This window comes from Vicia villosa, unplaced genomic scaffold (genome assembly GCF_029867415.1).
Source record: "Vicia villosa cultivar HV-30 ecotype Madison, WI unplaced genomic scaffold, Vvil1.0 ctg.000739F_1_1, whole genome shotgun sequence".
Lineage (NCBI taxonomy): Eukaryota > Viridiplantae > Streptophyta > Magnoliopsida > Fabales > Fabaceae > Vicia > Vicia villosa.
Window position 1 is genome coordinate 136,378 of NW_026705330.1, and position 12,309 is coordinate 148,686.

At 34.7% G+C, this 12,309-nt stretch overlaps 1 protein-coding gene across 1 annotated transcript; it reads right to left on the bottom strand.

Annotated features, from left to right (window-relative positions):
- Positions 1-9,349: 9,349 nt before the first annotated feature.
- On the bottom strand, positions 9,350-11,849 carry LOC131630791 (protein TIFY 10B-like). Its single transcript, XM_058901531.1, has 5 exons — positions 11,583-11,849; positions 11,032-11,161; positions 9,939-10,249; positions 9,792-9,849; positions 9,350-9,656 (listed from the first exon to the last, which is right to left on the bottom strand). The coding sequence occupies exons 1-5, from the start codon at positions 11,755-11,757 to the stop codon at positions 9,551-9,553; spliced, it is 780 nt and encodes a 259-aa protein (XP_058757514.1). The 5' UTR covers positions 11,758-11,849; the 3' UTR covers positions 9,350-9,550.
- Between the last annotated feature and the right edge of the window lie 460 nt (positions 11,850-12,309).

Genomic DNA, 12,309 nt, shown 5'->3' on the forward strand with positions numbered 1-12,309 from the left:
AATGATTTCAGCCCATACTCTATAGGAAGAATTCAAATCAGTGGTGTAGGGAGAAGCAACACCAGAAGAAAATAACTCTCGATCAATTTTATCCCAATCAGTTCTGCCATGAAGAGCACCAGTGATTCCATCTAATCCATTAAGACCATACAGTTTTCTTATCAACTTCTCATTCACAACAACTTCATGCCCTAGCACAAAGGAGATGATGGCAGTTGAAGTAACCTTAGCATGTGTCCAGAATTCCTTAACCAAAAAAGGATAAACTGGTCCAATCAACCTTTCAAAGAAGTTTGACCAACCTTGTACCAGTATTGTAGTTTTGGTTTTGAAATCATGAGCCATAAGACTTTCAAAATCTACCATTGTTTCACAAAGAACTTCCAGTTCATCATAAGCAATCGATCAAGACTTTAACGGAAGATTTGCAGGTTTCCTTTGATGAACATGATGTGACGATGATGCCTTGCATTGAACATTCGAAGATGAAGCCATGGATACTTTACTGAGATTAGGGTTTAGACAAGGGTTTATGCAATACGAGAGAGATGATGAACAAACAATGTAATGAAATAGTAACAAAGAATGGGAAGAGACGAAACGATAAAGAAATGCATTTATATAGGCACGGATGTGAAATGATACGCAATATGACTCTGAATGAAAGAGATTACAGAGATTGAATCAATTTGCATTTAATGATGAGAGACGTTAGGGTAAAACGTGATATTTGAAATGATTTACACAGTTACCTAGGGTGGCGTCTCATCAACTGCACGCATGCTTGTCCCTTTAGAGTGAACACGTGTTCATCTTCTAGAATAGCTGGTGACAGCTGTTTTGCTTTAAAAGAGATTCTGAATCAACTTAGGAATATGAAACGTTAGCAATAACAGAATCAGAATATCTAACTAATCAACAATCAGAACTTCTTATAAAAGAAATAAAAGAACATTTCAAATCTAGTCCATATATCAGAACTTCTCATCCTCTCATTCTAGGCATAAATCCATACTGATATTCTTCATAATGAACTTAAACCTATCTTCAGCAAGGGGTTTTGTAAAGATATCAGCCCCTTGATGGTCTGTATCAACAAATTTTAAAGAAAGAACACCCTTCTAAACATAGTCCCTAATGAAATGATGTTTGATCTCAATATGTTTAGATTTGGAATCTAAGATTGGATTCTTAGATAAACATATAGCAGAAGTATTATCACAAAAGATAGGAATGTTACTCTCATATATCTGATAATCTTCTAGCTGACTCTTCATCCAGAGCATCTGTGTACTACATCCAGCAGCAGCAACATATTCTGCTTCTGTTGTAAAGAGGGCAATTGTAGCTTGCTTCTTGCTGTGCTAGGAGATCAGGTGACTTCCAAGAAATTGACAACTTCCAGAAGTACTCTTCCTTTCAACTCTATCTCCAGCGTAATCAGCATCACAATATCCTACTAAGTTGTAATCTTCAGATCTTCTGTAGACTAAACCAACATTAGTAGTACCTTTCAGTTACCTCGGAATTCTCTTAACATCTATTAAGTGAGATTCTCTATGATCTGATTGGAATCTTACACACAGACAAACACTGAATAAAATATCAGGTCTAGAAGCAATAAGATATAGAAGAGAGCCAATCATACCTCTGTAGAGCTTCTGATCTACCTTCTTACTTACCTCGTCCTTACCTAGGACACACGTTGGATGCATAGGATTTTTCGCTTCCTTGCTTTCTGAAAGATTAAACATCTTCAAAAGTTCTTTCACGTACTTGGTTTAATGAACATAGGTTCCATCAGAAGTTTGATTTATCTGGATCCCAAGAAAGTACTTGAGTTCTCCCATCATGCTCATTTCAAACTCAGCCTACATAGATTGAGCAAACTCCTTTCCAAGTGTAGCAATAGATGTTCCAAAGATAATGTCATCAACATAAATTTGACAAATTAAAATATCCTTTTTAAAGGTTTTACAGAAGAGAGTAGTATCCACTTGTCCTCTAGTGAAACCATTATCCAGAAGGAAAGAACTTAGTCTTTCATACCAAGCTCTAGGAGCTTGCTTCAGTCCATATAATGATTTCTTTAATTTAAAAACATGTTCTGGAGACTTAGAGTCTTCAAAACCAGGAGGTTTCTGAACATATACTTCCTCATCTATATAACCATTTAAGAAGGCACTCTTAACATCCATATGATATAGAGTGATGTTGTTCTGAGTGGCAAAAGAAATTAATAAGCGAATAGATTCTAACCTGGCCACTAGTGCAAAGGTTTCTATATAGTCTATGCCTTCTTGCTGACTATAGCCCTGAGCAACCAGTCTGGCTTTGTTTCTTACAACTTCTCCTTTTTCGCTTAGCTTGTTTCTGAAGACCCATTTAGTTCCAATGATGTTGAATCCTTTTGGTCTTGGAACAAGATCCCATACGTCATTCCTTGTGAACTGATTTAGCTCTTCTTGCATGGCAATTATCCAATCAGCATCCTCCAGAGCTTGATCAACAGAAGTTGGCTCAATAAGAGATACTAGATCAAATTGACATTCTGCAGTGTTCTTGAGGAATGATCTCGTTCTGATAGGATCTTCTTTCTTCCCAATGATAACATCTTCTGAGTGAGCAGAGTTGAGTGTGGAAGATCTTCTGACAGTTTGCTCTTCAGAAATTCTGAGATTGTCCAATGAAGCAGCAACTTGATCTTCTGACTCCTTGCTTCTGGGTTCTTCAGCTTCTGAGTTAGAGATTTCAATATCTGCAAAATTCTCAAACTGCTTTGGCTTTTCAAGAACAAGCTTATCATCAAATCTGATGTTGATTGATTCTTCAACAATCAATGTTTCAGTAATGTATACTCTGTAGCCTTTAGAGCGTTCAGAATATCCAAGAAGGAAACACTTATGTGCCTTAGAATCAAACTTACTCAAATGATCTTTAGTGTTCAGAATATAACATATACATCCAAATGGGTGGAAATAAGAAATATTGGGCTTTTTGTTCTTCCACAATTCATAAGGAGTCTTATTTAGAATAGGTCTTATGGAGATTCTATTCTGAATATAACACGTTGTATTTATTGATCATGGTTATGGCCATTTCTTGTAGAGTCCTATTCTTTCGCTCTACAACTCCATTTTGCTGTGGAGTTCTAGGGCAAGAGAAATCATGGGCAATACCATTTTCTTTGAAATAAAATCCAAAGAATCTGTTCTCAAATTCACCACCATGATCACTTCTGACCTTTATGATTTTACACTCTTTCTCAGATTGAATCTGAGTGCAGAAGTCAAAGAACATAGAATGAGACTCATCCTTGTGTTTCAAGAACTTTACCCATGTCCATAGGCTATAATCATCTACGATGACTAATCCATATTTCTTCCCTCTGACAGATGTTGTTTTGACTGGTCCAAACAGATCAATGTGCAGAAGTTCTAGCGGCCTAGAGGAAGAAACAACATTCTTAGATTTGAATGCGGGTTTGGAAAACTTCCCTTTTTGACATGCTTCGCAAAGAGCATCTGATTTATATTTCAGATTAGGGAGTCCTCTGACCAGATTTAGTTTGTTAATCTGAGAAATCTTTCTCAAACTAGCATGGCCTAATCTTCTGTTCCAGACCCATTTCTCTTCGCTAACAGACATAAGACAAGTTACCTTCTGATTTTTAAGATCTTGAAGATTAATCTTGTAAATGTTGTTCTTTCTTTTGCCTGTAAATAGGATTGAGCCATCCTTCTGACTTAAAGCTTTGCAAGACTTTTGATTAAAGATTATGTCATAACCATTGTCACTTAATTGAATTATGGACAATAAGTTATGATCTAATCCATCTACAAGAAGTACATTAGTTATGGAAGGAGAGTTACCAATACTTATGGTTCCAGAGTCAATTATCTTGCCCTTCTGATTCCCTCCAAACTTGACTTCCCCAACGGACTTAAGCACCAGGACTCTAGACCTTTTTCCCGTCATGTGCCGCGAGCACCCAGAGTCCAGGTACCATGACATGTTTTGCTTTTTCTTCTTAGCTGCCAAGATTATCTGCAACAGAAATTATCTTCTCCTTAGGTACCCACATTTTCTTGGGTCCTTTCTTGTTAGTTTTCCTCAAGTTCTGATTGAACTTGGGTTAAGCATGATAAACAATAGGAGGAACAGCATGGTATTCCTTAGTTTGAGCAACATGATATTTTCTATTTTGTGTTACATACTTCTTAGTGTGTGTAATGTGAAAACTTTTAGCATGTGATGTGAGCCTAATATCATGGGAGTGTCCATACTTGAACTGATCATACAATGGCTTGTATGTGATTTTCATATCATCTACAGGTTCAAGTTTGTATGGGGTTTCACCCTCATAACCAATGCCAACTCTCTTGTTTCCACTAACAGCATATATCATAGAGGCAAGTTGACTTCTTCCAATACCTCTAGATAAGAACTTCCTGAAACTCAAGCCATATTCTTTAAGAATATTGTTCAGGCTTGGAATAGATTTTTCTGAACCAGAAGATGACTCAGCATCTTTGGATAGTTTTAAAACTTTTTCTTTGAGTTCAGAATTTTCTAATTCAAGCTTCTTAGTTTCATATGCAAAGAGCTTTCTCAGAATTTTGTATTTGATACTAAGCTTAGCCTTGATTTCCAGAATTTCAGCTAAACTGGAAGCTAGCTCATCTCTAGATAGTTCACAAAATACCTCTTCAGAGTCAGAGTCTGATTCTAATGTAGATTCTGATTCAGCATCCACAGTAGCCATCAGCGCTATGTTGGCTTGCTCGTCTTCAGAGTCTGATTCTGATTCTGATGAATCTGAATCATCCCAAGTTGCAATAAGGCCTTTCTTCTTTTGAAACTTCTTCTTGGGTTTCTCCCTCTGAAGCTTTGGACACTCACTTTTGTAATGTCCTGGCTCCTTGCACTCAAAGCATGTGGCCTTCTTTTTGCCAGATCTTCTGATTCCAGAAGATTCTCCTCTTTCAGGCTTTTTAGAACTTCTGAAGTTCTTGAACTTCCTTTGTTTACTCTTCCAGAGTTGGTTTATTGATCGGCCACCAATTTCACCTTGTTCATGTGTTCAAATCAATGGAAAAGCACTTCATTCGGTGGTATTTTAATTTGTTTCAGTCTAGTTCTTGTTAGTTTTGTTTATTTTCGTATTTGAATTTTGTGTGTTATCTTTTCTAGTTTTTGTTGTTTTTCCATTGCTTTTGATCCTGTGTTGGTAGTGTTTTAAGTTATGCAGATACAGGGCACGATTCGAGACAAGAAGAAGTGAGTTTTGGCGAGACAGAGCTGTGACACGGCCACCCGTGTCATGTGACACGGCCGTGTCACACTTGCTGAAGAGAAATATTTAAAATTGTGAAAACCAAGAAGTCAGAGATCTGACACGGCCACCCGTGTCATGTGACACGGCCGTGTCAGCCTTGCGCGCAGAAAAATCTAATTTTCAAATCTTTAAACCAGTCACTTGAGGAAGGGCATTGTGGACTTTTCAGAAGGAAACATTTGCTGAGAGCATATTTAGTCACTGTTTGGAGAGGAGAAAATCACTTTTTGATTGCGAGAGAACGATAGAACAAGGATTGGGAGCGCTAGGGTTTGAAGCGAAGAAATCTTCAAGAGCATCTGCGATTGAAGATCAATTCACACTTATCTTATTGTAATGTCTTCATCCTTAATTTTTGTTATCTTGACAATTGCCATGAGTAGCTAAACTATTACTTGTTAGGGTGATGTCCCTGGATCATGTGATGTAACGAATTACCTTTACCGTTTGTTTTCAGATTATCTTTATGAAATTCAGTTTATGATTAAAAGTTCTTATTGCTTCATTATATTGGAAATTATTTTGTTGATTCACGATTGGGATTTGGTCTGACAAACTGACTCAATGCTTTTTAATCATAACATTATCACTGATAATCACTTAGGAATAAGGGTTTGATGAATAGCGATCATATTATCCGGGCTATGTCTTATAGAATCTTGGTATAAAATTATCGTGATCAGGAATGAAAAGATGGTTTTAATCTCAAGAAGTTTTTCACTAAGGAATTAAGAAAAATCAATGTTCGGCATTGGTAGTTGAGAATTTCTTCAGTTAATCTGTTAATTGGTAATTATTTCGTTATAGAGCGATTCACACATCTATCCTAACTGGTCTTCGCATATTTTCATTAGTCAAACTATTTCATTCTTTCGTTTTACATAAGCTGTTATTTAAATTAAAAATCAAATTCAAACACCCGGATGACTTTTTATTCAATTGCACTGTTGTGAAACATATAATTCCTACGCAGTCCGCGAGTTCGATACTTGGGAAATTAACTCCTTCATTACTACATCGGTAAAAATAGTACACTTGCTATTTTACCGATCATTTACCCTTCTGGAGATCATGGACAGTTCATCTTCTTCTTCTTCTGATTCTGACTCTTCAGAATCTTCTTCTTCCGCCTGAAAAGCGTTAGTGCATTTTTTATTCAAAGATTTTAAAGCAATAGACTTACCTTTCTTTAGAGGTTCATTAGCATCCAGCTCTATTTCATGACTCCTCAAGGCGCTGATCAGCTCTTCCAAAGATACTTCATTCAGATTCTTTGTAATCTTGAATGCAGTCACCATTGGGCCCCATCTTCTGGCCAAGCTTCTGATGATCTTCTTGACGTGATCAGCATTTGTATATCCCTTGTCAAGTACTCTTAATCCAGCAGTTAGAGTTTGAAATCTTGAGAACATTGTTTCAATGTTTTCATCATCCTCCATCTTGAAGGCTTCATACTTCTGGATTAATGCAAGAGCTTTTGTCTCCTTGACTTGGGCATTGCCTTCGTGAGTCATCTTCAAGGATTCAAAGATGTCATGGGCAGTTTCTCTGTTTGATATCTTCTCATATTCAGTATGAGAAATAGCATTCAGCAGAATAGTCCTTGACTTGTGATGATTTTTGAATTGTTTCTTTTGATCATCACTCATCTCTTGTCTTGACAACTTTACTCCACTAGCATTTACCGGATGTTTGTAACCATCCACAAGTAAGTCCCATAAATCACCATCTAGACCAAGAAAGTAACTTTCCAATCTATCTTTCTAGTATTCAAAGTTTTCACCATCAAATACTAGTGGTCTAGAATATCCATTTCCATTGTTGTGTTGATCATTTGAAGTTGAAGCAGATGTAGAAGTGGATGTAACAATATCAACCATATTGACTTTGTGTTTTTCTCCCTGAATCTTTTTCTAACACGGTTAAGTGCTTGCACCTAGAAGCGGCGCTCTGATGCCAATTGAAGGATAGAAAAACACTTAGAAATGGGGGGTTGAAATGGAAAATGCCAAGGATTAGAGTACCACATTATCTTATACAAAATTCATATATATTGTTATCATCAAAACAAGAATATTGATCAGAACAAATCTTGTTCTAACAAAGTTAGTGTATTCAATTATGTTTTTCTGTCTTCTGGTATGCAAAATTTCAGAAATAGCCATCTAACATGATTCCCGATATGCATCTCCGAAATAATTTGTATTTCAATAAACGTTTAGTGCGATCGGAGATGTATCTCTGAAATTTGGAGACATTTTACTCTCTCTCTCCTAAAATAAGTGTTATACTTGACACTTTCACATGAATTTAAAAAATGTGATAAATGAAAGAGAATAACAATTTTACCAAATTATCCTTGGTGGTTATTGGTGTATTTAAATTATCATTATTGTAAAATAAGAGAAATAATAAATTAAAAATATTAATTAGATTATACAATTGAAAGATGAAAATTAAAATTGCATTGAAAACTAAAAGTAACATTTATTTTAAAACAATTTTCTTTTCAAATACAACACTTAATTTAGGACAGAAGAAATAGTATTTTTACCTGATGCACTAAAAGTCATAAGTTGCATTAAGAAATTCGTTGCTTAAGGCTTTCAATGTTCTAGATAGGAGCTTTCGTGACCTTTCAAATATTTTTGTTATTCATGTTAAAAGCAATGCCGATATAATTGTTCAATTTTTTTAGCTAACTTTGTTTTACTTCCTTCATATACTTGCTAAAATGAGGATGGCTTCTTTGTAATGTTTCTTTTAATGTTCTAAATGATTTGATTGCTTGATAAAATTATATTCTTCCATAGAAGAAAAAAATACTTGGTAAAATGAGGATTGCCCTCTTTGCAATGTTTCTTTTGATGTACTACTTGATTTGATTGCTTGATAAAATTATGTTTTTATAAATGAAAAGAAAAAATACTTAAGCACCATCTATAAAAAAATATTTAAGCACCACCTATAAAAAAAAATACTCTGATATTCAGGGCCGGCCTTGTACATGTGCAGGAAGTGCTACAGCACAGATCCTCAAAATTTAGGAGCCCTAAATTTTTTAAAAAATCAAATTTTTTTCATAAATATTAATCAAAATAAATAAAATGTTATAATTAAAAATTCAATAAATAAAAAATTACTATAATAAAAACTCAATACATACAAAAACTAGACAGATCAAAACTCAAAATATATATATATATATATATATATATTTTTTTTTTTTTTTTTTTTTGCTATTTGCACCAGTGTCGACCCACCACAGGTGGGCCACTAATCCGGCTCGTGCGGAGAGACATGCGCACTGGCCAAGCAAGATTGTTCCGCCTGGGAATCGAACTCGGTATTCCCCGAGTACGTCCTTGGACGGGGCTCCTTGCCAATGGAGCTCAACCGCTTGGTTAAAACTCAAAATATATTATTGATTAATACTAAATGTAATTTTTATGTACCTTTTTAAATTAGTATAATTATGTTAATATTTTAAATTTAGGCTCATTTTTAAAATTAGAACGGAACTCTGAGTTGATTGGGCCGGCCCTGCTGATACCCTTGATTTTAGTTGGATATTAATACTCTTGTCCAATTAAGTAATAGTATTCAATACCACATATTTTTTATTTTATTTTAATTTAAAAATTAATAATTTATATCAACTAAAACTCATAGCTACTAAAGAATTTACCATTCTTTTTTTCAAAAGCCAATCAAATATAACTAAATAATCAATAATATCTTATCATAATCATAAACAAACATGCCTTTATTTAACCAGCTTAATGAGCAATTTCGATACACACAGTGAGATCCAACAAATCAATACTTTTGAACAAATTAATATCAATCTGACTTTATAAGATTTCTTCATAAATAAGATCAAATCAATGGTATGATACCAATAAATACATAGAATCATATAACTAAAGAAACATCTACTAACAAGTAGTTAGAGATCTATAGTATAATTTAATAAAGCTCACAGAGCCAAAGTTAATATCACAAATAAAGTACCAAAAAGAATTCCATAACATATATATCTTAATCATAAGTATCAAACAATAATAATAATATGAGTAATGCTATCTAGTCAATGAAAAAATAACCAGAAACTTTGTCAAAAAAAGTTCTGGCAAAAATAGATCTGACTAAATAGCACTTTTTAAAAGCAAAAATGCTCAAAATTACATTAAAAGTAAGTATAAGCTTCAATCAGATTTGAGTTGATTTTGCACCCACAAGCCATGACATGTTTTCACCAGGCTTGTTAATACTCTCCATTGCATTTGTTCTTTGATATGGTGATTTGGAAGCAACTCTGTAAATTCATAACAAGGAAAAAGTTATTAGTATTTCACATAAACACTAATGTGTGTTTGGTTATGCGGTGACAAGAATTGATTTTGATTAAATTGATTCTGTGTAAAAGTGAATAGAATTTAAGAGTGTTTACCTATCCTTTCTCTTCTCAAGGAACCGATGAAGAGAAGCTTTCCTCATAATTGGAAGATCTGCTCACAAGGAAAAACTTGATCAGAAAAACATGTTCCTATTTTTATCGTCGTCGTAATTTTTAGTGTATAAAGTTTTAAGAAATTACCGCAAACATTAGGTCTGGAAAGAACTTGAGGGTGTTCAAGAATCGGCCCGTTGCAGGTGCTAGGGACGATGTTGTTCACTGTTGGAACAATTGGAGCGATCGGATCAACAGAAGTTCTGACCGAATTTGGAGGAAATGAAGGCTGGCTTTGTGAGTAAGTGTACAAAGAATTGTTGTTCTGACTTTCAGAGATTCCTTTGTTAGCAAAAGCCATGAGCTCTTGTGCTTTATCAGCAGGGAAATCGTTGAATACAATTACTTGGCCATTGTAAAACATTGTCAATTGTGCAGCTTTAGGTCCCTTATTAGCACTGCAAATCAATATTTCAATATCATATATTAGTCTAGATGCAAAAATTCGTATATAATCAGTTGATCATTCAAATAAAAAGCATCCGCTTAGTAGGGTCTGGATTATGTGCATCCTTACGATCATTCAAATAAAAAGCTTCCGCTTAGTAGGGTCTGGATTATGTGCATCCTTACCCCACAGGTGGAGGAAATCGATTCTCTAGTACGGTGGAAAATTTTCTCTCTCTATATCTAATAGTCCTTAGAGATGTAACACCATATCACATCTTAGAGGATCTAGGTTCAGGATTCTCTTCAGGGCCATCTTAAATTTTTTGAGGCCCTGTGTAGGCGGTTAGTCACGGTATCAACCCATACAAAACAACTAGGACCTACTGAGCCATGATTTAGCTGTGACAAATCAATTATAAGGCCCTATTTAGACATAGTTTAACCGTGAGAAATTTGAGACCTTGTGTTGTAGCTTATGTTACACACTCTCAAAGACAACCCTGATTCTTTCCATTACAACCTTCCTCCATCTCTCTCTCAATCTTACTCTCTGCATAATATTTTCTTGGACTCGAATCCTCACCCTCGATGCAATTGTGGGAGTGGATCTGGATCACCTTTTCCGAGAACTAAACCTATGACCAGAAGACAGCAACCATACCGTTGCTCTAGGGGTCGTCTCTTGCCATTTGTCATTATTCACTCACTAAATTTTGATTCAAACCTAATTTGGTATGAAATGAAATAAAATTAAAATCAAAACAAACTAAACAACCAACAAAATACTCACTTGGAGTTGTTCATGGAAGCTTGTGGAGAGAACAAATCCATGGTAGTAAGATTCTTTGGTCCCAAGTTATTTTCCATAGTTGGAAACAAGTTCATAGTTGTTCCTAATTGAGAAGAACTCTCAACACACCCTGCAAATTTTATCAAATTTAGAAAAACACAACAAATCTAATTCAAACCAAACAAAAGAAAAAAATCTTACAACATAAACAACTCCAATAACAATTTAACTCATGAACGAAAAATCAATTAATTCAAACCATGAATTAGATCTATGAATTTATAAAACTCTCAATTAACAACAAAAAAAAAAAACATACAAATTCAAGAAATTCAAAAAGGGAAATATTTGAGAAATTTCATATATAGCTATTAGTTCAACCCTAAAAAAAGGGGGAAAATTAAATTAAGATACCAAATTTTCATTTTGCTTACATCATATCTCAATAAAAAGAAAGAATCATTAGCAGCATAAGTTTAGAAAAAAAAAAAAAAAACATAACAAAACCTCAGAAAAAAACCTTAAAATTCGGAGAGATTAAGATTCCGTACCAGTAGTTTCGGTGTTGTTGTTGTTGCATGACATACCGAGGGAAAGATCTTTGAAGCTCCCCTTCTCCTTGATATACTGACTCAGTAAACTGCAAGTCTGAGAGAAAGTAGTCTTCTCCGGCGACCTCGCCGGTTTGTGGCCGGAAACTTCCGAGAGCTCCGATGAGGTAGACATAGTTAAGAGAAAACGCGTAGTTGAGACTGAAACAATGAGAGATTGTAAAATAAGAAAGTCTGTTGTGACTATGATTTTGTGTTGGTGGTTTATCTTATGTTGATGTTTTATATATAGAAAGAAATAAATGTGGGTTTTTTGGGGAGGGGTAGTTTGGGGATTTAGAAATTTGGAGGTGGGAAATTGAAGCACGAGGAATATGTGTGTGTTTTTTAAAGTTGTCTATAGGGGATGGGATGCTTTTCTTGCCGCTGTCTCTTCTGTTTCTTGTGTTTTGTCTAAACTTTACTTTTTTGGTAGTATTTTTTATTTATTTATTTTATTTATAATTTATTTGTCGACGATTATTAATTAATATTTAAATTGAGAAAAATTGGTTTAGACTTTAGACCACGTGGTGTGATATGTTGTTTACGTCGGTTTTATTTAAAGAAGAGAAGAGACGAAACGGACACGGCAAAGGTTATGCTGTGGGAGTTTCCTTTTGCTTTTTTTTTTAAATAAGATTGAAAAGAAGGTAATGGAGTGTTGGTTATTCAATTGAGTCACGTT

Excerpts from the sequence above, each read along its gene's own strand:
- LOC131630791 (XM_058901531.1), bottom strand. The coding sequence starts at position 11,757 with ATGTCTACCTCATCGGAGCTCTCGGAAGTTTCCGGCCACAAACCGGCG. Across the intron at positions 10,250-11,031 it reads GCTTCCATGAACAACTCCAA|TGCTAATAAGGGACCTAAAG; the intron begins GTGAGTATTTTG and ends ATTGATTTGCAG. Across the intron at positions 9,657-9,791 it reads CTTGAGAAGAGAAAGGATAG|AGTTGCTTCCAAATCACCAT; the intron begins GTAAACACTCTT and ends ATGAATTTACAG.